This window comes from Anguilla rostrata, chromosome 3 (assembly GCF_018555375.3).
Source record: "Anguilla rostrata isolate EN2019 chromosome 3, ASM1855537v3, whole genome shotgun sequence".
In the NCBI taxonomy this organism is placed as follows: Eukaryota; Metazoa; Chordata; class Actinopteri; order Anguilliformes; family Anguillidae; genus Anguilla; species Anguilla rostrata.
In genome coordinates this window covers 37779467-37807407 of record NC_057935.1, presented here as the reverse complement: position 1 = coordinate 37807407, position 27941 = coordinate 37779467, and the positions used below count along the sequence as shown (strand labels likewise).

Sequence of the window (27941 nt, the reverse complement as noted above, 5' to 3'; positions counted from 1 at the left end):
AACAAGCCAATAACAGACATATCATTATACTTCCACCCGATATGGAGTACATTAGATCTCATTCTCCCATCACAAGGTTGGCCATAATTATTTGTTTAAGCTAAATGTTATGTACTTCACCACAAGTATTTACAAGCGTCCCTTTTTTTTCAATTGAATTTGATTGTGTAACACATCTTTCATTGGACATGTATTTTCCCACCTGTGATGTAGATACACTCACACCCATATGGCAAATTCCAAATGGTCCGCTTTTGGCCAGCATTGAGACGCAGCCCAGTTCCCACACTGGCTGGGTGGAAACAGAAAGTGAGACAGTAAGCACAAGGGCCCTGGCCAGCACTTAATCAGAACTGCCAACACTGGTCCACCACTTAGCCAACACCAGATTATAGGCCAGATCTGGCCCAGCCACTGACTATTTGAATAAAAGCCTTTTTCTAACGTGTAGCAGTGTGTGTTACAAGTGCATTCGGGGAGAAAAAAATAAATAGAAAACACACAATGACATCAAGTGTGTGACAGATACCTGTTGCCATTTTATTTTTGTTACTTCCACATACTTGACAATTGATCATGATATAATTATTTATGCAATTCATCTGACACTGATTCACTGCATGGTACTTATTGTAGAATTTACTGGTCATTTGAGCTGGTCTTAAATACATTTTTTTAAAGCAGAATCACTAGTGTTTAGCTCGAGATAATCAGTAGAAGCTCCATGTTTTTTATTTATTCAAAAAATCAAAAATGAAAAAATGATAGGATAACCTTGAAATCATCTTCAGATTCCATCCTTCTCTTCTGGATTGATAAATTTTATCGAGGGGACTTTTATTAACTGTGATGTAAAGTGTTTAAATTTTTTTTTTAAATAAATCTAATTTATAGTTTTTAAATTATACTCAAAAGGAATTTTTTGTGATGAAAAATTTGAATTTGAGTATAATCCAAATGGAGTGAAGCTAAAAGTCAATGAAAGGATAGCCTATAAAGGTTAACTGATGTGCTTGAGCAGAAGTAGGGAACCCAAGTGTAACACTGGGTAACCACACAATGGACTGATGTGTCTTTACATTCATGTCAGAGGAATATGTTTCAAAGTAAAGCACAAATAGTTTCAGAAAATTCTCAAAAAAATAAATAAAAATCCTAATAATTTCCCATATTAAAATACATTTTTTTACAAATGTGTGGACAAACATGTCCAATTCCTGTCCTGATTTAGAGTCAGCACTGGCACAGTCTGGATTTGACCCAAGACTGCAGGGCTCATCCTTGCACCACAGCGTGCCTTATCCAAATGAGCCACCCAGCAGCCCACAACCCTTTCAACTCTTACTGCAGCTCATCTAAAATCCAAAATTACAGCAGACTTCTATACACCTTTCCCCTAAAGGTCACCTCTTGACCCACACCAGCAAGTTCTAACCTGTATTTTGGACCTTTTCTTTTGTTAAATCAGAAAGACGTAGTGATGCAAGCATCTTGATGTAAATATGCATCATGAGAATGGTAAAACAAAGACGAAAACAGAATGCATCCCTAAGTGACACTGCAAGACATTACTGAGAGAAAAAAGGAAATGCAACCACATTCATTCAAACAGTCAGCTAAACAGCTAAACTGCTATAGAAAAAATGTTATAATTTAAAAAAGGATGGTTACACTGCATATACTGTAAATGTAGGTGTTGATCAGCTTGTGTACTTAAGTCAATATTACACTTTTGTGCCATTTGGAAAATAAATTGAATGATTCTTTACGAAAATTGTAGAAATCCCAATCATGTCTGCATGCACTTGCGGTCACCACTTTAGCTGACTGGCACTTTTTATCATTTAATCATCATCATCATCATCATCTTCAGAATTGTCGGCAACCATGTCAGCATATTTGCAATAATCAAATGCTGGGAATCGGATGGGAAGTTCACTCCATTTGTTATACGTTTTCTGCTTGTCATTGTAAGTCACCACAAAATTCTTGATGTGAAGGCTAGGACAGTCAATCCCACGGTACAGCATCATAGAACCCCATGTCTAGAAAGAAAGACAGAAATCAAGAAATCCGTGACAAAAAATACAACTTGAACAGTTAATCAGTTCTCAGTACAAGCTCTTGAGTGAATGGGTTCTTAGTAAAAGCTCTCATGTGAATGGGTTTCAGGAGAGTGTGTGTACTCCAGGGGTGCACAACTCTAGTCCTGGAGGGCCGGTCTGTGTGCTGGTTTTTGTTCCATCCAATTGCCTTAGCTTTAGTTATCAGACAGCTCTATAACCTACACTTGTTCACTCGTGTACTTGATCACAGTAAAATCTTCAGGGTGCACTTGCAATCTGCGGCTGTCATACAAATGTCAGCTCAAGATATGATTCTGCTAATTAAATAATTAAGGGCAGAAGTTGGCGCAAAATCCTGAAACAAATTGGCCCGTGTTGTGCACCCCTGGTGTACTCCTTTGACATGCCTATCCACGAGCTAGCCACCAGGCATGGTTTGTGTGTGTGTGTATGCACTTTGATATATTTTCACATTTATTGTTCCCTGCCCTGAATGATCCAAGTTGTTGTGACTTAAACAGGGCCAGTTATAGGCATAGGCGATGTAGCAGATATAACAGGCTGAATAACAGCATAACAGGGGAAACCTACATGCCCACAGCCTTTGCATGCAATGGTGCCGTTTGTATCATAGTCCAGTAGCCTCTCCTGCAGTGCTGCATTTTCCCGAACAATGAACAGTTCCCTAAAAACAAGATTAGAGCTCATTGTTTATTATGCACAATAAATATTGCCAATATCTTTTTAGTTACACAGCAAGCAGTAAAAAGGCTATAGTGAAACTTACTGAAATTCTTGGGTCACATTCACGTAGTGCATAGTCGCCATTATTTCTATGTTTTTACCGGTGCACACCGGCTTGCTGCAGTTTCGGCAGCTGAAGGTCACCCTTGAAGGATCCTCCCTCTTCATCGCCTTCTCCTTCTTCTTCTTGGTGCGAACACGCTTTTCCATTATGGCCTGCATCTGTAACTCCTTTACCTAACAGCACAAGCTAGATTCAGTTGGTACCACTCATGCTCAATAACATGAATAGTTAGTGCTAATTCATGCTAAAACAGATTTAGTAGTGCCTCTCAGTACATACTTGAGAGCAGATTCATTTTTCTTTCCAACCAGTGACTCCAAATAAATTAACGCAGACTGAAATCTCAGTAGAACAACACTGTTGTGAACCATAATCAATGGACGATCATTTCTGACTGACATAAACAAAATTCCCTTTAACCAACCCAGACATGTTTAGGTGGGGTACTTACTTTATGTTCGTACACAGTTCGATCTAAACTTTGAACCTTCTTGATGGCTTTGCTCATCATCTTCTCGCGGAACTCATTCACGCCCTCTCTCTCAGCCACCCCAGATCCCTCCACTTCCACCAAAATGTAGCTACTGTCTTCTGCTCTCCCTCTCCCTCTGGCCTAAAGCAATGCAACAAGCAAAGTAAATATTGAATGAATTAATTAATTCCCTAATTCTTGTTTAGAGTATCAACACACAGTTTGGCAAACACTCTTAATGATAATAATAGAGCATCTGGTCACAAGAAATGTTCTCCAGTTTTTATTATTTTTATTTATGGTATCCACTATATAGGGAGAGATATCGAGGGCAGATCGTTCATTCACAGTGATATAAACTGACTCTCTGACAAACTTGAAATTTTACAAAGCTTAATTGTAAACAAGTAAAAATGTATAAAATATTTTAATATCTATATTTAACAATGGTTTCATTAATACTTCAATAAAAATATCTGATAAATGCAAACTGATGACTGTGCTGATCAGTGAAAGGAGGATACAAAAAAAATAAACATTTAAGACTTTCAAAAAGTCTGCTATATGAAATAATCTACCTTTATCAGGCTGGCAGTTTTGTTCCTGTTAATACCTCACCTGAATCATGGCGATCTCATTGGTCACCAGACCATATCTGATAACAACATTGCACTGCGGTATGTCAAGGCCCTCTTCAGCAACTGTTGTTGCAATGAGCAAGTTGATCTCCCCAGTGCTAAACTTCTTCAAAACATCCCTTTGTTCCTTCTGTTTAATTTTAAAGACATAAAAGAAATTCTCAAATGAATTACACAACATTCATAACTCTTTCTTGAGTTAAATATAAATATTTCATGAAGTTATATATACAGCCACCAAATGAAAACAACACAAACTGACTAGAAAATTGGTTGGAAAACCATATTTTCTGCAATAATATAATCCATTAATGTTACTTACGGTAGTCATAGGTTTCACCACGCTCTGGTCACCCCCTCCGATTAAATAGCTGGCCCTGACCCCGGCCTCCTCAAACTTCCTGTTTTCCTGTATCCACTGATGCAGCGCGATGGCACTGCGGCGCGTCTTTGTGAAAATGATGCCCCTGGCCTCAGGTCTGCTTGTGAACTCTTTCAGTATGGCAGTCCTCAGTTCGGAAAGGCCCTTGTTCTCATACTCAGGCTTACTTGCCAAGTTTTGCAGTTTCTCCTTTTTATCTTTAACAGAGCATAAACAGCAAAGACACTGAGCACATACTGTAAGCCAAGGACTGTCAACAGAGAATCTCTAAAATCTCTAAGACTGATGATTCTCACAATTACAGATGGAATGTTGCGAATTGTAAATACCTATAAACAGACGGAAGAGGAATATCTCAGTTTCTGTGCGGCTTATGGCTTCTTCCTCCTCTGGGGCCATTTTCTTTTTGACCTCTTGGACATGGTATTTGCAAAGGAAGTCGAAGGCGTCACACATTCGGATGGTGTTGCTTTGGTACAGGGCCTCGTTGTACTGCCGCAGGTGCTCGGCACAGACTCGCACATTCTGGTTTTCTTCTTTCGCAGCTACAAGAACGCAGTGCACATCAGATTCTCATGAATATAAGGATGGACGGATGTTTTATTTGGATATCTGCTGTCAGAACTGCTGCAGCTCCCCCTTCACTGGTCTCATTGCCCCCACCATCAAGCCTCTGCAGCTCATCCAGCACACTACCACCCCCCAGGTTCAACCATGTCCCTGGATCCGATGGCCTAATATGCGGTAAGCCCAGGAGCTTACTCTCCTTTTGTTCTTTTTGGACTCTTATTGCTTCTTATTTGAAATGTTCATGTTTTGTAGAAATAAATTTTTATTTGCACCTTTGAACTCAAGTCTAGTCTCGCAGTATGTTATGTGCCTCATTGTTAAATGAGCTAAGGTTTGAGGACGCAACATCAATTGTTGATTTTTTAGCTAAACAAGTGGAATAATGTGGAAAAACCTGCCCACAGGTGTAAAACGGAAAACATACAAAAAGGAGGTGACAGCAGAAACTGAATTAATTGTAAAGTCCATAATGCTCAAGATAACGTTTTATGATTGACTGATTTTTTTTGGCTAACCTTACACTTACTGATTATCAATGGGCCTTCTGTGCCTTCTTGGTGATATCACGCTTGTATTCCTGAGACTAACACTGATGTTTTTCACCGTTGTAAGACACTCTGGATAAGAGCACCTGTTAAGTGCGATTAATGCTGTTGATCAGAACCTGACAGAAGTGTACTCATACCATTTTGCTCTTTTTGCACAGCCCACTGCTCATAGTTCTGGGTGCCAGGGTCGCAGGGTGGGTACAGCTCCGCATGTGCATGTATTTCATTCATAATTCCTTTAATCACATCTCCAAAAGGATCCTGAAATATATCCAGTTACACTGAGTTAATATTCATAGTGATACATTACGGAAATAGTAGACCTTCATTTTATCCAGATTGTCTTTTTGCACTGAAACAAATTGCAATATATACATTGCGCTTGGAGCGAATCAAGAACACACGTATGTAAATTGCCCTCTGAAATTACAGGAATCCTTGATAAAGAGCAAAAAAGACTGTATGAAATAAACAACACCCTTGGATAACATCTGGAATTTAGTGATGGTCCATTGTCTGTACCAAGCTGGCCTACGAGCTGGACATTGTCTTGCTAGCATGGTTGCTATTTCAACCATTTTCTTACCAGCATGAACATCTCCAAACCAGCTTCAAACCAGCTGGACCACCTTAAAACCAGCTGGACAAGCTTAAAATCAGGCTGGAACTAAGGTATAATTTCCACCAGGGATAAGCTATACTGTATACTCAAAATAATGGTAAATTTTATTTTTTTATACTAATATAACTGCTCAGAGAAAAGATGGTTTTCCTAACAAGTAATTTTATTTCCCTAAAAGATACGTGGTAAAATTACTATCCTCCCTTTGCAAGGACAGCACTACTAAATGGCATTAGCATGAGATTAGATAACATACTGTAGGGATCTTTGTCGATTTCACAATACAGAATCTCTCAAGATCCTTCAGATTCTCAGGTCCGCACATTTGGACTGCTTTCTTTATTTCAAACCACAAATATTTCATCAAGTTTAGACCGAGAGGCTGAGAAGGACATTGCAAACCAGTAATTTTGTGCGCAGTTAACCATTTCTCGGTTCATTGTGAGGTATGCTTGAGATTGTTATCTAACAGAAAGATTGCATTATATTCAAATGTTTGGTTACTGTACCTCTTTTCTCTTTTCAGCTGTAGCGGTATATTTGTATGGTCCTTTCAAGTCTCCTAGTAGTGTGGATGGTTGCATGATTTTGAATGCATCCAGATTTGCACAGATCTGTAGAACACAATATGCAAAGATATGAGGAACACTCTAAACACACACTCCAAAATATTCTAATCCCTCTAGAGGTGAAGTAGTGGGGGTTGCTGGACGGCTCATACGGCTAAGGCACCACTGCTGTTGGTAGCTGAACTTTGATATGAATCCCTTTAATATTTATATATTTCTCTTTCCCCAGTGTGAAAGCTTTTCTATCTGACCAGTTAACAGTTAAAAACAAATAAGCATAATTAAACATTATTTTATACATTTTTGTCCTGGAACACAAACTAAAGGCTCCCCATAGTGAAAGTCTAGTTGGTCAAAAGTAACAATGGAAACTGTGTTGAATGGATAAGGGTGGAAGAGAGGGTTAGAAAGAGGGTAGGGGTGTGTTAATTCAGAGCTGGAGAAAGAAAGAGCCACTGTGCTTAAAGGAAAAAGTGAGACAGTGAGAATGCCAATGCATGGGAAACAATATAGTGAAACAGTGAGATGGGGACAGAATCAGAGAGAGAGAGAGAGAAGAGAAAGAGAGAGAGAAAGAGACAGAGAGAGAGAGAGGAGAGAGAGAGAGAGAGAAGATGGAGAGACTGAAGTTCATTGGCATCTGGAAACGCAGTGTGGTGGCGGCTCCTTGCATGCCTTGGCGCCGCTCACCTTCAGGATGTGCTCCTCAGCTTTCGCCAAGTTCTTGGCCCCGCCGACGCCGGGCGAGGCCGTCAGCCCCAGTATCTGGGGAATGGGGGAGGGCTCCTTCTGCTCTTTCCTCAGCAGATTGTTCTTCTGTTTCTGCTTCAGGTAGCGGGTCATCACATAGTTGTACACCCCGCCCTTCTGCGTGTGGTGGCACTCATCAATCACCATCAGAGAGAAATCTGCAATGAGAAAGACCAAGCACTGTTCCAACATTCGGTATAGCTGTATTTTTTGCCTGCATTACTTGGTCTTCTGTTTAAACGAGTGGCTTCTCCTTAGTTTAAATGCATCCCATGGTCTGTCATAGACTGATGAAAGACTTGATTTGGTGATCACTTGTGCCAGTAAAGCATGTTGGTTTCATGTAGTTGTGTATGATTCATCTTGTGTGCTTTCCCACTGTGAACTTGCATCACACAAGGTAGGATGACAGATCTGTCTCATTTGCACCAAAGCATGTGCGGTGCATGTGTGACAAGTGTAACCAGGAAAACTGTACTGTATCAATCATACACAACTACACAATGCAGACATGGTGGGGGAAAAGTATCTTTTGTCTGTCTGAATTTGGCTTGTTGTGCAGGAAACAGAAAATGGAGTTGCTTAAATAAGGTAAAGTAGGAATATATTTGAACAATATTATGAGGCCGTAACTGATACGGATAACAGATGGTTTATTCACTCCTCCCTGTTTTAGCAGAAGTGGAAGTAGATGAGATGACCTTTCCACTGCCATAAATCCGAGTGTGTTCCATTGTAATTTGTGTCCAGATCAAAGCTCTCCCCTGGACTCTGACAGGTAATCCCGATAAGTTCATGAGAACTTTGCCCTCGGAACAATCGAGGCGTCTCAGCACAGCTATGGCCTTTTGTATGCCAGTAAACAGCAAGGAACCTTTTAACAGAACAGAGGTATTATTGTGTGCTTAGCTTTCACTAGTTTACCAAATAATGTAAGGCAGAGCTGCCAAACCATGTTCCTGGCAATCTACCGTCCTGTAAATTTCCACTCCAACCGTAAAAAGCACACCTCATTCAACAGCTGGATATCTTGTTGAGCTGCAAATTAGTAGAATCAGGCATGCCAAATTAGGGTTGAAATGAAAATCTACAGGACAGTAGATCTACAGGAACAGGGTTAGGTAGCCCTGTTTTAAGGCATTTGAGAGCAAACACAATGTTGATTGGGTTTGCAACATAAGTGGGGTATTACATATACTGAGCAAATCGATATAAAGAGATCCCCTACATGTCTATATAGAGATATATAAAGTCCCCATGGAGACCTTCCATCTGTCACAATGACATGGCCTCTCATGAATTTTATCAGCAGAAAGCTGATGGTTTGGAGAAACGCACAATCAGAAAACGTAACAACAACAACAACAATAACAAAAATTCCTTTTTCACAGAAGGCTTACGTGACAGTGCGTTCTGATGGGAATTCCACTCTCGAACAGAGAGCAGAAAGGCTGACATTTATGAGGATAATAATCCTGTTAAACAATCAGGGGAAGAAATATCCTGTCTGCGCTTTCAAGCTGTCTATCCAAGACAAAGGAAAAGCACTATAACAAATGCAGCAAATGCTAAGAGAGGGAAGGCTGATACAACCGTGTGTTGCATACGAGAGAAAGAGGAACGCATATTCAAGGTATGTATCCCATTGACAATTATGACTTTCACCTGAAAGACGGATTCCTTCGTCTTCATCGTTTTTTGCCTCTTTGAAGGCATTCTCCAGGATTTGTGCCGTGCAGATGATGATATCATTTTTTTTCACAATCTCTGAGAAGGAGATTTTCAGCTGGGAGTCGCCACTGACCCTCTCAACACTGTAATGGCGCTTCAGAAACTTTCCAAACTCTTTGCTGTAGTGCTGCTCCACCAGAGGCACCTGCAGAAGGAAGGACCAGCCCCCAACTCAGTTGAGAAAATCTTACAGTGCTGTTGTCCAAGTCTGGGCCTGGAGATTTCAGATGTACCCCTCAACCAGCAACTGATGGTACAGGAACAACAGATGACTCATTCCCATTGAGCAAATGCTCAAATTAAGGGATTTAGATGTATTTTAATGAAAGCCAGCCATGAATCTTAGCTCAGTTGTTTAGGAATATGCTTGTTATTGTTGAGATGGAAGCTGGGTAAAGATACTCGAGAGTCTCCATAGAGTGTCCCCAAACTGGCTTCTCCAAAAAACTGCTTCTCAATAAACTGATTTGTAAGCAACAATTTTATTTACTGATAACACAAAACATTCCATACACGTCTAATACACACTTTAAAATGATAATTTTATCCAATAATTTAAAGCATGTATGTGTGTACACTGGAGAAACTGGCATACTTTATGTGTCCTGTATGTGCAGTATGTGTAAACAGTATGTGAGGACACTTGAGTATCTTATCATGTATGTGCAAATGCGATGTGGGGACGCTTGAGTATCTTATCCTTATCTTATCCTGTATGTATGTAAAGTAAAGGGACACATGAGTACCTTGTTAACCAGGATGACAACTTTCCCTGGCTGCCCTTTCTGTGCCCTGGAGTCCAGATGGTTTTTAGTAATATAAACAGCAGCTCTGGTTTTGCCACTTCCTGTTGGGAGGCATATGATGATGTTTTTTCCTTCTAAGGCAGGTTTTGCTACTTCCATCTGATAATCCCGTAGAACAATTTCGGAGTCCTGTGGGTCTTCAGTTGCCGCCCCCTCATCACTGCAACCTGTGAAAGATGAGTTCACAATGTTAGTGTCACCACTCAGCATTTAGAAGTTTGGGTAAGTGAGGAGAGTAGTTCTATTTGAGATCTTTGCATTCCTTCTGCAATGAACAGACTACATTTTGAAGTCTGAGCTTTAACCCAAGAATGATGCTAAACAGGTCCAGTCCAGCAGGAGAAAGCTGAAAAAATGAGAAGATAGAATGTGTCCTTAACAATATTACATATTGATTGTTCAGGGGCTGCTACTTATTTGCAGCAGAATATAAATTGTTTATAATATAGTCAATGAGGTAGTTTCATTAGCTTTAGACATGGAGATCATTGTATACTGCAAGCAGCGACGACGAGTTTCCAAAAAGTGTCTCCAAAGTTATACTTTCAATTAGGACATGTATTTGTTTAACATCATAGATGCTGCACAAACAAATTAATTGATCAATATTTTTCCCCAGACATAAGGTGTTGTGTTTTCCTATGAAGTGCAGCAGATTTTTAGCCATCTCACAGAGAGCTGGTGACTTTCAAATCATTCTTCCTACACATTAATCTGGGCATTTGGATATTCATACACAGCTGTATGGTACAGCTCAAACCCCACAATAAATATATATGATTCCATGCATACGATTCCAAAATAAAACTTCAACAGAATTCATAACAATTGACAAGCGCCATTTTGATCTTATTTTGATATATTTTTCAGCTGTATCCGATATTGATACAAAGACATTCTACCTTTTTCTTAACATGCCAACAATATTGAAGTTCAAAGAAAGTCCTAATCAAGGCCTGGAATGGTTGTATGAGACCTTCTCCTTCAGGATATTGCATTCAAGTCATTTTGGTGTGGTACTTGGCGAGCCTTTCTGCCACTTCACTGAATGTTATAATACAATGACGTTTTATTGCTCTGTCAGTGCAGTGCCAAATCTCCTTTAATACACCAGCGCTGGGTGTAATGTCCATCTCCTTAAACCTTGAATAGAACCCAATGCATTTCAAATGGTACTCTGCAGCAGAGGTTTTTCATGACTCAGAGGACAGGCTTATCAGTAGATAAAAATCTTCCTGCATGATTGTTTCTGTCACATGTACTGTGTACCTTATTTTCCTGATTGGACAAAGTTGAAGAATGTTACTTTACGACGGCAACAAAATTATTTTCTCATATATTGCTTTCCATGGTCACCATGTAATAATAATAATAAGTAAAATGCATCTATGCATTATATTAATTCCCAAAGAATTGCATTGCCTTGATTATGTAGCATGCATTGTCAGAGACAAAAGCAACCACTTTAAATCATCTCAAATAAAAAATCTCAAATACATTTAAATATTTTCAGATGCTCCCTGTCTCAGTTGAGTATTTAAGTGTGTAGATACATTGCATTCGCAAACTAAATCACCTGAGATTCATGGTCGTAGCAAAAAAAAGTGGAATATTTGCAACTACCATTGCCTCCATTAAATCATATATAAAATCATGCCACCTCTCGCATACACTGTTTCACACCTTGCCCATGCCCAGATGTTATTTTACTCTGTCATAGATGGAAAAGCATTTTGAAGTTGTTCCTGCATTCATGTTTCCCTTCCTACACGCTTTCCCTAGTAGCATAATTTTATTACTTTGAACTAATGGGCAACGCATAAATAGCAACTAATTATGTATTTAGTCAGAGTATCTGCTGATTTCCAAATTAATACGCTCCAAGTGCCTCACCAGGGGTGTCCAATCTTATGTGGAAAAGGCTGGTGTGAGTGCAGGTTTTTTTAGCCCAGCACAAAGACACCTGATTCTACTTATCAAGGTCATGATTGAAGATGATGATTAGCTAATTAGTTGAATCAGGTGTCATGGTGCTGGGTGTCACGTATCGCTGAAAGTTTGCATTATGTCTCTGAAGATACACCAGAACACAGTGCTGTTCAGATTATGAGGCCCTGGCAGGCTATTATCATTTGGAGTTCCATAAAGATTGAATGCCTTCAACTCATAATAAAACAAAAACAGCAATCTGTGATTTTCAATTGAAAGCATCACACAAACTCAATTAGCCATTTATTTAACTTTAATTACACTCTAAAACTACTGAGGCAAGTTTGAAACACTTCGGATAATGAACACTCCACCCTCCTGTTCAGTAACATCTAGCCATCACTGATTTTCAATTCACTAAGGTAAGTACAAAGAAAGAATGGGCAGTACTTCACAGGACTGTCCAAAACAGGCTCAGCTGGTAGACTGAGTCTGTGGAGAATGCTTACACCCCACTCAACCACAATCGTTAAGCCCATAAATATTTTGATGTCATTGAAATTCTGTATACTGTATCTGTTACTTAAATCCAGCAATTCAAACTGGTCAAAGGTGAGAGTGAGAAGTGCTGGGGTGGAGAAAACAAAGCTCAAAGAACATGCGCTGTCCATGCATTAAAGCACAGCCACTGCGCTCCGGGCTCAGTCAGTGTGGACAGAGCAGCGCTCCATGATGTGCTGGAAGCAGAAGCATGGTGCGCCAAGCAGCACCACGAGCCTGAAGTAACTGCTGGCTCAGAACCCTGGGGCCCAAAATAAAGTAGTGTCAATGTGCAGAAACAGTCACACCTACAGCTTCAACTCAGAATCCTTTACAGCCGTAACAGACGAGGTGAACCGCGAATATAAATGCAAAGCCACATATAGCGATTAGTGTGAAAATCTCACACTGAAAGGTGAGTTTTCAAAAGCTTTTTGAAGTGCGAAACAGATACCCAAAATCTAATAGTTAACGGGAGTTTGTTCCAAAGGGTGGGACTTATGACAGAAAATGCACGATCACCCTTTGTAGTGCGTCTGGAGCAGGGAACAACTAAACAGACCTTTGCTCAAGGATCTAAGTGTCCCTGTGGGGATGTGCAGTGTAAGTAATTCCAAAGTATAAGGCGGAGCCAGACCATGCAGTGCTTTAAAAGTAATGAGGAGGATGTGCAAATCTAAATCTAACAGGCAGCTAGTACAAGGAAGCTAATCTTCGAGTCAGAAGTCTAGCAGCAGCATTTTGAATAGCCTGGAGTCTTGATATTTCAGAGACACTAAGGCAGGAGTGTTCCCGGATCATTTGGCCCCCCCTCCCCCTCCCCCTCCAGGCTCGGGGCAATGTATCGGGTTGTCCCCCTTCCCTTGACACAGCCCTGGGAAAGTTCCTCAGAGGGTAATCAGCAACGTTGTGAAACTCCAAGCACTAAATTTGCTTCTATTAAAATAGTGTACCCATAGTTTATACTGTATCACTGCATCTAGTAATGGGCCATCAGTATCCAAACTATTATCAGTTATATTTGCAAGAATGATGTCTTTTTCTCACAATTATACCTGTACAAAGAACAAATAAAGTCATGGCAATTTTAAGTTAATAATAATGAAAGGCTTTTTGCCCTGAATCGCATTCTAACAATCCTTATGATCATAATCTTAAGATTAATTGTTTTTAATTATGAAAATAACTAACTAAATTTCAAAAAGCAGATCTGCTGAAATTACAGTTTTCATTTTCGATTTAATATAATAAAGAGGGACAATATCAACTACATCGGGTAAAAACTCAGGTTTCACAAATCTAGCTAGGTGACATAACTCTACTGCTCAAAAGTTGCTATCACTCGGAGTGTAAGGCAGGAATTAGACTTCTAAAGTATTGCCAATCATGGGGCACACTATTGAATGATACTGACAATTTAAAATACATCTCCCACAACATGTTTCAGTTTTGAGTTAGGAGTGGCAGTGTAGTATCATGGTTCATAAACTCCCAGTTGGGGTTCTGCTATTGTGCCCTTGAGCAAGGTACTTATCCTGAAATGCTTCAGTAAATATCTAGAATATCTAGTAAAAATGGATTGTATTGCGTAAGTCCCTCTGGGTAAGTGTGTCTTCTAAATACCAAAATGTAATGCAAGAAAGCAGGGATTTCATAATGGCTAACTGTCCATCTATGTATATATTATGTCTAATGTCTTATCAACAAAAACAGATTTCATGAGACATTAGAAAACATTCACAAAAAAACCTATGAATCTATGAATGTATTTTGTGGAATACTAACCCACTATATCAAAAGTAAATTTCACTACTGTTTAAACTGTTATTGGTTTACTCTGACATTATTTTGACTTAATGTTTAGTTTGCTACATTTCATTATTTAAAATGTCTACACACTCCATATGCCCAAAAATTAGAGACAAAGGTGAGACGTGACGATATTACTGTAATAGCTTTATTCCTGTATACATCAAACACTCCTCAATTCATTTAATTCCTTTTAAACATTGATTATATTCTATTTATTAACAGCATTAGAACAGAGAGGACTAAAGACGGAGGCAAACTGATTCTTGGTAAAGGGGTAGGTTTACTAATTCTTTAAAAATAGCTATTTAAAAAACCAATTTTCAGGTCACAGATTTTCCTGTTTCCTTTATCACTGTTACATTATGTTTGACTGAATTTGAAAGGCTTCTGGTTAAGTATTGATCATGTCTAATTTGATCAATTGCTTAAGCAAACTGTGTTTGATTGAATCCCATTTTTTTTAACTTCCTTATAGAAAACAAATCTGTGCAATTCCAAATTAGAGTACTAAATAAGTCCCACAATAATAAATAATCACTCCAAAATACAATGTATTTCAAAATAAAAAAATACATAAAATATGGCATTCAGGCATTCAAAAGTGAATGCCAAGTAAACAAAATTAGTAACATAAACCTGTTTCCATTTCCATTTCTTGATTATCAATCAAGCAAGTAATTAACTGACTAACCAATATTAATAAATAATAAAAGCAGCGGAGGCAGTTGAGCTGGAAACAGAAGGATGTAAAGCATTACCTTAAAGATTATCATCAATCTCAACCTGTGTTCCATAAACATTGCTGATTACCAATCAAATGGGGTTCCACTAAATTTCAGATGCTTATAAGCATGTTATTTCCAAATCTAGGTCTCCTTAATTTTCCAAGCTTACAGTATACAAGACAATAAGAATAATTCCTGGTTCCTCTTCAAAACAATTACAGAACTAAATAGTAATACAACAACTAACTCCCAAATTCCAGTTTCAAGTAATATCAATGATTTCTTCATTTTCTTCAGTGTTAAAATAACAGGAATTAGGGGGTTCAGGCCTGGTTTATTGCCCAGTTTTGTTTTGTATTCCGCTTGTAAAGCATCTTTGTGAGAGTTTCTCTGAAAATAAAACTGCTCACTGTCAAATAAAAAAGCGCAATTCAAATAAAACTGAATGGAACTGAATTAATCATCCAGCTACTGAAGGCCTGGTTTTACATGCCACAGTACACCACTGGATTTTCAGATTTGTGATTTGTGAAAAGATGGAACGAAATTCAGTGCCAATAGCTATTAATTCACATATTAGAAGCTGTTATTGTGTGTCAGTGTGTCTGCTGGCCTGTTAGAATGTGCCAACTCTGCTTCTCATCGAAGCAATCACCATGATACCACAGGTACCGCTGGCCAGTGCGCAATTATAGGGCCCTTGGCTCTATGGGTGACCTGTGTTCACTTCACTCACAAATTCCTCTCAAGAATAAACCAATCCAGTCAGTCACATGAGAACATACCACCTGGGAGAAGGACGGCATTATTCATGTCACCATTGCAGTATTTGAACATGACTGTATCTGTAGATACAGATGCATTGTTACTTACTGTATTTGTGAATCAGATAAAAGAATACAGCTGCCCCTACAGCCCAGAATGAAGTTGAATTGTGTACCCCTGGGAACTGGGGAATGTCACACGGTGCACAGCATAAAACAACGTATAGAAATCAGGTGCACCCTCGATCAAGAAAAGACAAACACTCGTCACCTCTGAACAAACGGGAGCAGAATCGTGACTTTGAAGTGAATGAGCAGGAGACGGAGCATACAGTTAAATAGCGTCCCGCTGTCAGTGTAGCACCGGAGCCCGGCTTGTTTACAGAGCTGATATGCTGATGAGGAAGCTGAAAGCTTTTGGAAAGAGCACACGCAGCACGCCGCTTAAAAGCTTAACAAATATATGGCTGTTTTTCCACAGGGGAAAAAAAATGCAGATAGAGCCTCTCTGGTCCGCCTCACTGGCACTGGATTTCTTTGGCAAACAAATTCGAGGGCTATTGTGGTTCAAAACGAGGGACATCATCGAAAGCGTCCTTCCCTGTGCCTTCTCATGCTTACCGCCCGGCTGTTAAGAAAAACTGCTCACAGGCGTCACTGCTTCAATTAAATGCTATGACGGTGGTCCAGAAAAAAACTATGCAACTGTGCTGTCTGACTTTGTCCTGCTCCATACAGTGCTGATGCTGTTTATTTTAAGCATGTGAAAAGCAGTCTACTTCATCCTGTTGAAAGCCCAACATTTACAGTAACATAATTTCCTAATAAAAGGCTAAAGATGCAGGAAACTACATCTAATAGTATTCTAAGAATTGTATCACAGGGCATTTCCATAAAGCTAATATGACTTTGACATCATAAGAGTTTATATTTTCCCTTTTCCTTTTTTGTGCAAAACAAAGTATATTAGATGATTCTGTTTTCCAGACACATATACGTGCTGTCACAACACTAAAATATTTGCCTATCATTTTTTTTTTTATGAAAGGTTTTCAATAAAAAAAAATTTAAACTGATTTTCATATTTTTCACACAAAAAGAGGGTTATACCTTCACAAGTAAGATATGAGTTTTAGTCATACATGGAACTGAAGGCATGCATGCCACCTCTGCTGGCCACAACCATGAACGGTGTGACCAAACATATTTCTGTTCTCCCTAGCTAACAAGCAAAGTATGTGCATGCATCAAATTTAATTTATATAGCGCTTTTTACAAAAGATTTGACACAATACGCTTCATAGTTTATCCTGACATAAACTCCCATAGAGCATGCTAGAGGCAACAGTTAAATTCTCAGAGGTTCCACCATTAGCTTTTCAGAGGTTCCAGTACCTTATAGGTGGTATGTTACACTGAATGATAGAATGGGTCTCACAATTGTTCTGAAAACTATCTCTTGCTAAAATTGAAATCAACACAGTAGTTTAAATCTACTAACACTAAGACTTACCCTGCATCAATGAGAAAAAAAAATGCAATGTGTGGATAAATTTTACAGTGTGAATTCTAAAAGATATTTTATAATGAATTAACTTAAAATTGGAAAAAAAAAAAACATTTTACTATGGCTCTTCCCCACAGCACAAATTGCTTTATCTAATGCAAACTGCTAGAGAAAATCTAAAGTAAAAATAACCAGCCCACAAGATAACTGATGGGGGGTTGAAATTATGCGTGCGATAATTCATTTCACAACTATTTATTGTTGCTTGAGTAGTTTCCATTGTATTCATAACATAGAATTTAGGGGGTGTACACTTCATTGCAAACCAGTATACAGATAGATAGCGAAGGTGGCCCATGAAATTATAAAGCTGTGTTGAAGCAAACCTGTGCTGCATGTATCGCAGCAGCCCACTCACAGTTTGCCAGCAGTGAAAGCTAATATTACACTTGCTCATTAAAGTAATAAGCAAATATAGCATTAATAACCTTAGCAATGAGCAAGTACAATAATGAATGAAACAATCTTTTCCTTATGTTTCAGGGGTTTTTTTAGCTAATTTTCTTCAGGCTTGCGAGATCTGCTAACAGTCAGAAGCCATGTGTAGCAGAGTGACACAGGCCTGTTTTTCCTAGCAACATTCTCAGCAGTAATTTTAAAAAAGAGTCCTTTAATAATCTTGTAATCTCCTTGAGCTTTTGGCTAGCCGACCATCTACAAGGTTCGAGAGATCACACTGTACTCCTTGTTTAATTATGCACGCTCTCCCTCTCCACGTGTTTTTAGCTAATGACGTAACTGAACGCATAAATGCAAGAGTGGACGGGGTGGGTGAGGGGGTCGGGGAGATGTGGTGTGGGGGGTTTGGGAAACTTGTGTAGATCATATTGCACTACTGCACCCTATATCTTCATTTAAAAAGCTTGCTGAGCAATGCTATATTATAAACTTGGATGGAGTGTATTAAGCAGCATCAACAGCTTGAAGTACAGAATCATAATGTACAACAGTGAAGATTACAACAAAGAACAAATGATAGACTTAGAGATCATAATACCATCTGCATACCTGGCTCTGAAGTCTCATCAGGGCTCTCTTGAGTTTTTTCAGTGTCTCCACGATAGAGATCCACATCTAAAAGGAATATGTATAACTACATTTTAGCTGTTTGTTTTATATTAATATCAAGCAATTATTTATACATATCCAGCATATTCCTGTTTTAAAATAATGGAAAGACATGATTATATATCTGAATACATTCAGATGATAGAAACCTGACATACCTACAGTATATATGTGAATACATACATTTTTAATTTCCTATCTGTCATACTACATCACAGATCGTTTAATCTGAATTTATCATTAAGGTTAGGCAAATGTGCTGTACATGTTTTAGAACTTTGGGAACATCTGAGCATAGCAACAGTTTATAATCACACTGTTGACAGCAACAACTCTGCCACCAGTGTTCTCGCTATCCTCCTGCTGTGCTGACAACAGCGCCCTCATGTGAGGTTCCCTGGGAAATTATCCTCTGGCGAAATAACTGAAAATAGATGAGGAAACCTCTGATTCGACTCAAATACAGAAGTTGTTTAAATACAAGCTTGTATTACGAGACATAAAAAATGGCCTTTGATTATTCTGTTCAAACTAAACCTGAAAAAACAGACCACTATATCAACTCACACCTCAGGGAATGGAGGAGGACAAAATGAAATGAAAAGGTTACTCTGGCTGATTTGATTCCACCTGTATCTCCAGAGGCAACCTCCATGGAGCTGTCAAGGTCTGTGAGGAGGCTGCTACTGTCCACTGACTCCTCTCCGATGTGGAGGCTGGCGAATGCCACTTCAGGGCCCTCTGCCATCTTCTCGCTGTTTTCAGCAAGCTCACTGTCAACAGCAGTGCCTTCTGGGAGTGAGAGAGAGAGAGATTCACATGTAACAGCTCAAGATTTTTTCAACTATTGTTTTTTATCTCAGTTGCGGAGTTGAGATGTTTAATTAGCTCAAAAAACAAAAACAAAATAAACACTGAACTCAAGAACTCATAAAAACCAACAACACCAGCGAAAGACAAACTGATTTGTCCAGATTGATCCAGATATTTAAGTGTTAGATTAACTTCTATACGCCTGCTCAACCCCTCCGCTCTGCAGCAACAGGGCGCCTTGCACCCCCTCCCACCCGAGTAAAGGGATCACAGAGCTTCTCCACCCTAGCTCCCCAGTGGTGGAACAAACTCCCTGTCGCTCTTCAAACCTCTCCCTCACTACCCATCTTCCACCGTGGTCTGAAGACGCATCTCTTCAGACTATACCTGGACTAACTGCCACCACTCTGTGTATCATTTCATTTTAAATCCCCTCTTTCATGACATTCATGTTACATGTACCCCCATTCCAGCACTTTTTGTCATTTGTATTTGTCCTAATATTGTATTTGTCCTGTTCGCCTCCCTAGTTTGGCTTGGCATACGTTAGGTCAGAATACTGTTCACTGCATGAACTGAGGTGTGTTCTTGGCTAGAAATAGCTGTACGAAATGAGTATCGTACTTTATTGAACCAGTGTTTTGTAGTTGTCCAATGACCATGATATGCACTTTTGTACGTCGCTTTGGATAAAAGCATCTGCTAAATAAATGTAATGTAATGTAACTTGGAGAAATGGCCAATAGGTGGGACTATTTGTGATGTTGACATGGGGCGATACAGTTCAGTTAATGAAAGTCACTCTCAAACCTCTGCCTTGCTTCCGCCATAGTTGAAGTATGAATCGTACATAGCTGAAATCCTGTTTTGCTAGGCCAAACAAACAATACATCAAACGTGATTGATGCTTTTTTACTTTCCTGTACTTTGTTCCGATCAGAACATCATTCTCATCAGAACATTTCCTGGAGGAATGGGCATCGATTCCAATTGCTAGCCACTCCCTCTACTAAGTGTCCACTAGGTTATACACACTGAACTGTAGTTCATTGTTATATAGCAAGCCACAGAGCAAAGCTTTAACACATAACAGATATGACTATTTCTTTTCTATAAGCTCAATGCTTTGACCACTCAAACCTATCCACTGCAATATGGTACAGTGCCATCGGTAGTTTGCTTTCGACTCACGAATAAACACACACAAGAAAGGAAACTGTCATCTCAGCCTTTGCCTTTGCTCATAAACCTGCACCAGGAATGCAGCAAACTCTGGTGACAGTTCCATCTTGCAGCCTTTAAACCTCCTATCTTCCAGGTCAGCATTTGACACAGTACTATCAATGAAGGATAATGAAACCTATTGCTACAATGTTGCTGTTGTCCATTAGAAATAGATGGTGTTCCAAGCACATGTGAAAGATACACAAAGAAGTGAGCTGCAGGAACAAACCCTTCCTTGCATTGTACACTCTAAGGTATAAGACACAGGGTTTCCTATAGTGATGGCCCATCCAGAAAAGGCTATTCATGGGGCGTTGTATTTCTTTAATCCTGCCTCATGGAGGACCCAATGACTCAGCCAGTTGGTGCTGCGGCTTAGAGGCTGTGACTGTTTATCACCAGCACCATCTGTAGGACAACTGAAGCAGGAGCCAGCTCTATTTCTAAAGCCTAGCTGTTTCTTCAATAAACTCCAGGTTCCTCTTTGCATTTTGATTCCAAGGGAAACCCTGACTGTTTTTTACAGCAAGTATTTGAGGAGGTCCCTCTCTCCACCGACCAGTTACTGTCATATTTGTTCCAGTTTATTCTGGTTGATGGTTCAATCCCACTGTGAGCCCTTCAGATCACCCCTGTTTTTAATGGCCACCATCACATCCTCTGCACATGTGGTCAGTTTCACTGCCACCACTGCTCCAGGAATCCCTGTCAATAACTTCCATAAAGAGCACAAGCTCTGCAGAGAGAGTGAGTTCTACAGAGAGAGACCAGACAGGACAGACACCTGCCGTATAGCTCCAAAGACAAAAAACAGTTAGTCAGAACACTCTCTTTGACTTTAGCTTTAAATCGAACTGCAGGTATTATTTTATATATTTATTCTTCACCATGCCCCTGAAGAATGATAGATGCATATTTACGTGCTTTCTTGGGACAGTTCAAAAGTATTAATGCCAACTAAACATGACAAACCTTTCTTGAAACACTTTATTTTAGAGGAACTTCATTTGGCTGAATGCCACAAAGAATTTCTTTTCACAGGATTAACATTTTGTCCAAAAAAGGAAACACCATGCAAGCCTAAGTTTTTACATCCTAACATTACATTACAAGACATGTACATACCTTCACCGCCCTCAGTTGTGGTGACTCCTGTGAGTTCTCGGACAAGATCAAAGTGTTCAGATCGTTTCAGTGCTTCAAGAAATGTAGAAAACCAACCAGGGGGCTTCACAGCAATCCTTCTGAGAAGCAGACGTGCGCCCTTAATCGATCCATGATTTCTAGTTTCAGTGTTGATCTACAACAAAAACGAACAATGAAGAACACCTAGTTGTGCACTTGTTATATTATATGCTTTTAACAAGATATTTAAAGTTAATAAAATATACATCTTAGCAGCATAAGCACATGCAGGTGCACGAATTTAGAAAATTATAGTGGTTGCACGTTGGAAAATAACAACATTACTCCCCTGTGCATCACAATATGCATCATATCGGGATATTAAGAGTCTTAACTCCCGCAATGTAATGCCCTGTCATGAAGAAAATGTTAGGCTAATCCTTGTGTGGTGTTCGGGTCTGTGGGACCCATTTACAATGTTTACTAAAAGAAAAATGATACAATGAATAATTTTTTCAACTTGAGACTCTCTTTTTTGGCCTTGGCTCATCTTTTCAAATGTAAAAGAACACATTTTCATTAAGTGCACACTGTGCACCCCCTTAACACATTTATATTACATATGTTGTTCTGGATCTGAGGGTAATAGAAGTGTGGAAATTGCAGGTGAAAACGTCTAAACCTGGTCAAAATTAAACAAAATTTTTTTAAACAAAATCCGTGTACCTTCACTCTGTCCTCCTCCTAGGCCAGCTATGTGTATGTGTGTGTCTGTTTGTGCAAGGTTGCTCCTTCATATTTTCATAGATTGAACACGACCCTATCCACCATTTTATAGGCATTATTGCCAAATGTCCCAAGCCTAGTCTCAGCACCACCCACCCCACCTCCATCAATACCCCCCCACCCCACCCCACACACACACACACACTCCCAGTCCATGAAGATTCTTATTTTCTTTTCAAAATCAGAAATCCCCACCTAGTTTCTCTGTTGGCAACATGCATTGTTACATTTCATGCCCTGAGAACCGGCTCCTGCACTTCCCTACACTCTTTACCCTACGTAGTCTGTAAAACTGTCTTGCAGGAAATTTCACAATACTATTTCAAAACACCGTAAACATTCAATATTTTCTCACACTCCACCCCAGCTGCAAATTTGGGCAGGGACACAACAAATAAATAGCTTTGCTATTTTGATAGTGTGTGGCTCCTTACCACAATCGATCAGTATGGCAAAAAGAATCTCTGCTCAGAGGGCCTTAGAAATCATTTTAGATGAGAGAGAATCTAGTGTGGAAGGAGTGTCCTCCACTTTGGAAGATGAACAATTTTCCAAATATGAGGATCATGTCATGTCAATTCCGAGTCTGTCAGTGAGTTTGAAGAAGAGGAAGAGATTGACCCTCAATCAGGCCCAGGCCCAGGCCCAGCCCCTCAGCAGCCAGCCCCAGGCCCAAACCCTCAGAAACCAGCCCCAGCACCAGCCCAGCAGCCAGACCTAGCCCCTCAGCAGCCTGCAGGAGGAGAAATATGGTAAAATTGAATGGTCTTTGTGCCCAACGAATGAGCCATTTGCATGGCTGCCAATGTGATAAGCATGCAACCAGGGCCGACCTGGATGGATGGCGGTTACTCATGCCCAGGACATAAAGTCTTCTTTTAAACTTTTCATCCCAGATATCATCCAGAAAATCATCCTGGACTGCACTAATATGGATAGAAGTCGTATTTTTGGAGATGGAGACGGATCAACCCATTTACATGCATACTTTAACATTATTTCCAGGATTAAACGCTTCGATATCTGAGACACCAGATCAGATCAGCTCGGTGGCAGAGAGACAAGCTAGCTGCAATCAGGTCAGTGTGGGACAAGTGGGTGGCCGCCTTCCCCTGTTTTTCAACCCTGGGCGAAACGTTACTGTTGATGAGAAGCTTATGCCATTTAGGGGCCGCTGCCCCTGCAGGTAGTACATACTGTCTAAACCCGCAAAATATGGAATCAAGATCTGGGCTGCCTGTGATGCTGCTTCATCATATGCATGTAACTTGAAAGTGTATAGGGCAAAAGCCAACTGGAGGAGCCCCTGAGAAGAGCCAAGGGATACGGGTTGCCCTGGACATGACACAGGGACTCCATGGCCACAACATCACATGCAAAAACTTTTTTACTTCACACAAACAGGGACAGGAGCTCCTGAAGAATCTGGCGGTGGTAGGAACACTACAAAAAAAAACCAAGCAAGAGCTCCCACCTCAGCTGTTGACTACAGGGAACAGGTTTGTCAATTCATCCAAGTTTGTGTTCAAGACCGACATGTCCCTGGTATCTTGCCTGCCAAAGAAAGGCAAAAATGTAGTGCTTGTGAGTACGCTGCATAGGGATGGGCGAATCTGTGGACAGGAGCATCAAAAACCAGAAATCATAATGGACTGCAATGCCACGAAAGGAGGGGTGGACCATTCAGACAAGCTGGTGACTGGCTACAGCTGCAAAAGCAGAACACTACGCTGCCCACTCATGATATTCTCCAACATTTTGGACATCTTGGCGTACAATGCTTTCATCATCTGGATAGCGTTGAACCCAGATTGGAACAGAGGGAAGCTCCAGAGGAGACAGCTCTTTCTAAAGAAGGTGGGTGAGGCATTGGTAAGACCTCAAATCCAAAGGAAACAACATATCCCAAGGACCCCAGCTTCTGCAACCATTGAGGAGGATTCAGCAGGAGGATGCAGGCACCCCACCTGCCCGACCCACAGAACCACCAACTCCAGTACCTGAAGTATGAGTGATGTTGCTGCATGTGTGTGTGTCTGACTCCCCTACCTTGGTCTGCAGTAACAATATATGTGTGTGCATGTGTGTGTGTGTGTGTGTGTGTGTGTGTGTGGTGAGTGAGTGAGTGAGTGAGTGAGTGAGTGAGTGAGTGAGTGAGTGAGTGAATAACTGAGAGCGAGAAAGACTGATTGAGAGAGAGGTTTAAACAAATTTAAACCCCCTTTTATTGGTTCAAACACAGACATTACAGCACTTAAAAAAAAGAACCCAAACAACCACCACAGGCAAAGAGAGGCAGAGAAAGAGAACAGATAGTCTTACATTACATTACAGGCATTTAGCAGATGCTCTTATCCAGGGCAACTAACTCAGCTTTTACATAGCACTTACATTGCATCCATTTATACAGCTGGTCTGGATATATATATATATACTGAAGCAATGTAGTACCTTGCACAAGGGTACAACGGCAGTGTCCTACCTGGGAATCGAACCTGTTACATTTAGGTTACAAGACCAGCTCCTTAGCCATTATACTACACTGACACCTAAAATCTTGAGTTTTCTTATATAGACACAGTCCTACTGCGTCAACAAAAATTGAAGGATCAAAACCCATGGCAAAGCCTTCCTTCCTCATTCACATGACATAGGACCCCATTGACCCCTCACAAGGGCTCAAAATGCAGCTTGTCCCCGAAGCCTTGCTGCTATCAGACCACACATAATTCTTCTGCCTGCATTGATCCTGACCCAAGTCATTTGTTTTTCCTACACATCCACGTTGCTAGTTTAGCCTGCCCAAAAATGAAGTTTAGCAGGCACACCCTCCTCTTGTATAACAGTGTATACCTGTATAACAGTGGCCCTATGTACAGCCCCCTGGAAAAAAAAACATGCCTACCCCTGCACGCCACCACCTTACTATCCCTAGCATGTCTCTAGCATATTACACTCGTTAGTAAATTCCTGAACTAAGTATTTTCACCATTCTAGGTTGCAGCCGGTAGCAACAAGAAGCACTGCGATGTGGAAGACAGTGCACATGCAACAAGTGAAAGAAGTACATTTACATCTGTCCCTCATGTGGGGTAGACCGGCATGATTTTGTGTTCAATGGGGCTCATTTATCATTTGCATAAAATACTGCACAGTATGTCAAATTTGTTGCTCCAATTTGTTCAGTTCAAATCAATGAACATCAATAGTGATGAAAACCTAGTTTCATTAATATTTGTTCAAGATGTATGTATTTATTTATTTATTTATTACAAAAATGACATTCTTGCCACGTCGTGGGTTCAGCAGACCCACGAACATTGGGTGAATAACAAAAACACGAACACCACACAAGGGTTAATACAAGGCAAATGATTCCCCACGGCAATGCATGCAACTCTGTTACGGAAGCCTGGCCGCTCGTAAAAAGGAGTGAAGCAAATAAGATACCAGTCGCCCTCTTGTGGTGTAGGCCTATTCACGCTGCATTCAGAAAAGAAGCTCGTATCTACAGCAGCTTTCCAGATCCCTCTGTGAATCACACTGCGTTAACATTGCAAAGCGTGGGGTTATAATCAGCTAAAAAAATTGTATGTGTAGCCAGTAAGATATAGGCTACGAACTGGCGCATACGCAAATATTGCGTAGATTAACTATTTAGGATAACGAACGTGGTTTTAGCTGCCATGGCACATGATAGAGTAGGCTACTGTACTTACATTATCCCTTTCTTCCCCAGTTAGAATACCGTCCGTGTAACAAAACATGCATACGTCGTCTGTCTTCATCTCTACGAGACTAGGAGCAAGCAGATCAACGAGTTGCACGACGTAATCATTTTGTGCTTCCAAGGAAGGTGAAGGGAGATCTTCTGTGTCCACATACTGGGCTGCATGCTTACAACCGCCAGCTTCAAGTGCGTTTAAAAATTCCCTACACCAGCCAGCTGGATGCGGATTATTGATAACTATATCAATGAGGAGGTCTGCTGCTCGTTGATTGGTTTCAGTTTTAGCTTTATTTAATATCAGGTCTTTCTGATCGCGTTCAATAAAATAGATATGATCTAAAACTGGCTCAACTTGAATAAGACTCTTCAGCCTATTTCTAAAACAGTCAACGAGATGCCGTAAAGTTGCATCAGTGTCAGTATCAGAAGTCATTTTCTAGCACTTCTCCCTGACTTATTGACAGCCTTCCTGTACTCCAATGTTTCAGTCGGTCCCAACTGTGCGTATGGTGTTTATAAACACATAGCAAGCTATGTACTTCCAGTAAACTCCTGCTTTCGGTTTCGTTTCTGTCGTCAGTTTCTGTACGTAATCACAAGGTAATCTAACAGTCTCACAATAATCAACCCAAATAACCTATTAGACTACAACGTGTTACACATTTCATAAACAAGTCGTTTACATTTTATTTAGATGTCAAAAAATGCTTTACTTTAAAACTAAATTACCCTATGTTTTCATTCCTGAGTCACATGACCGCAGACGTCGGGTTGCCTCTTAACAATTCAATTTCAAAGAGCTTTATTGGTATGACAAATATAGGCACTTCTGTTGCCAAAGCAGTGATTACAAGATACAACTATATACAACGAATGCTAGATTATGAATTAGTTATTTTAAAAAAAAGACCAAGCCTATGACAAAAAGTAAGTGATGTAAGGTGTGTACGTGTCTGTCTGTCTGACTGTGTGTTGTGTGCATGAGTGAATGCGTGCCTGCTCGTACGCATGTATGCTGTGTGTGGATTTGTGCATGGACGTAGTCACACATTGTCCTTCAGAGTATGGCAAGAAAACACAAATTGTGCTGCTAGTATGCAGCAACCTTTTTTCTCCTAATTAGAAGGGTAATCTGACTATGTCCGTCAGATGTATCATTGAATTTGGGACATTTTTGGGTGAATTTCTGGCAAATTTGGTCAAAGTTTCAAACATTCCATCAGGGTTTTGTTTACTTTGCATAGCTGGCAGAATCTTGTTTCTTCCAGCAACCATGATTTTCTGTGCCTGTCCATCTCTATGGCTAGTTGGTGCTCGCTGAGTCCATACCTCATCATGGTGGTTCTCAGGTTTTTGTCTGTAACTGTGGTCAGGTAGTTTGCTGCAGCGCACTTTTTTTAGGGCAGATACAGTAACATTTCATTTTTCTTTGCGATTTTATTTGATTTTCCCAGTAAGTGATATAATTTTGTTTCAGCTGTGTTGAAATTTGATTTATTCTAATTATGCTTGTAGTTTTTTTCTGATCCTGAGCTGGTGAGGTGTTAGTATGTGTTAGTGTATGTGGAGAACCAGATGAGTAAGGGGACTGTTTGCTTTGCTCAACTCTTGGTATTGCAGGGCTTTGTATTGATGTGGGTGGGGGGTCACTATGTTTTAAGTTCTTCCAAAATTTGATTGACCTTTTTTGTTTTTGATGAGTAATGGGTATTGGCCTAATTCTACCCTGCATGCAATGTTTGTTGTGTTTCTATGTAACTTCAGGATATGTTCACGGAAATCAGCATGCAGGGTTTCAATTGGATGTTTCACCCATTTGCCAAATTCTTTACTGATGAGTGGACCCCACACATCACAGCCATGGAGAGCAATTGGTTTCATTATACCCTCCAAAGA

General features: G+C 40.1%; 1 protein-coding gene across 2 annotated transcripts; it reads right to left on the bottom strand.

Annotated features, from left to right (window-relative positions):
• Window positions 1–510: 510 nt before the first annotated feature.
• Window positions 511–26688, bottom strand: ifih1 (interferon induced with helicase C domain 1). Of its 2 annotated transcripts, XM_064327407.1 has the most exons (16): window positions 26035–26649; window positions 21530–21704; window positions 18998–19159; window positions 18308–18373; window positions 9903–10129; window positions 9091–9301; window positions 7366–7583; window positions 6616–6720; window positions 5622–5745; window positions 4696–4911; window positions 4307–4563; window positions 3965–4114; window positions 3326–3487; window positions 2854–3047; window positions 2658–2751; window positions 511–2045 (listed from the first exon to the last, which is right to left on the bottom strand). In XM_064327407.1, the coding sequence occupies exons 1-16, from the start codon at window positions 26476–26478 to the stop codon at window positions 1845–1847; spliced, it is 3006 nt and encodes a 1001-aa protein (XP_064183477.1). In that variant the 5' UTR covers window positions 26479–26649; the 3' UTR covers window positions 511–1844. The 2 variants fall into 2 exon arrangements, 1 of the variants encoding a protein (XP_064183477.1); XR_010329001.1 differs by lacking the exon at window positions 511–2045 and having other exon boundaries at window positions 2854–3060; window positions 26035–26688.
• Between the last annotated feature and the right edge of the window lie 1253 nt (window positions 26689–27941).

Excerpts from the sequence above, each read along its gene's own strand:
- ifih1 (XM_064327407.1), bottom strand. The coding sequence starts at position 26,478 with ATGACTTCTGATACTGACACTGATGCAACTTTACGGCATCTCGTTGAC. Across the intron at positions 4,564-4,695 it reads CCTCTTCCGTCTGTTTATAG|ATAAAAAGGAGAAACTGCAA; the intron begins GTATTTACAATT and ends GCTCTGTTAAAG. Across the intron at positions 3,488-3,964 it reads ATGAGATCGCCATGATTCAG|GCCAGAGGGAGAGGGAGAGC; the intron begins GTGAGGTATTAA and ends GCATTGCTTTAG.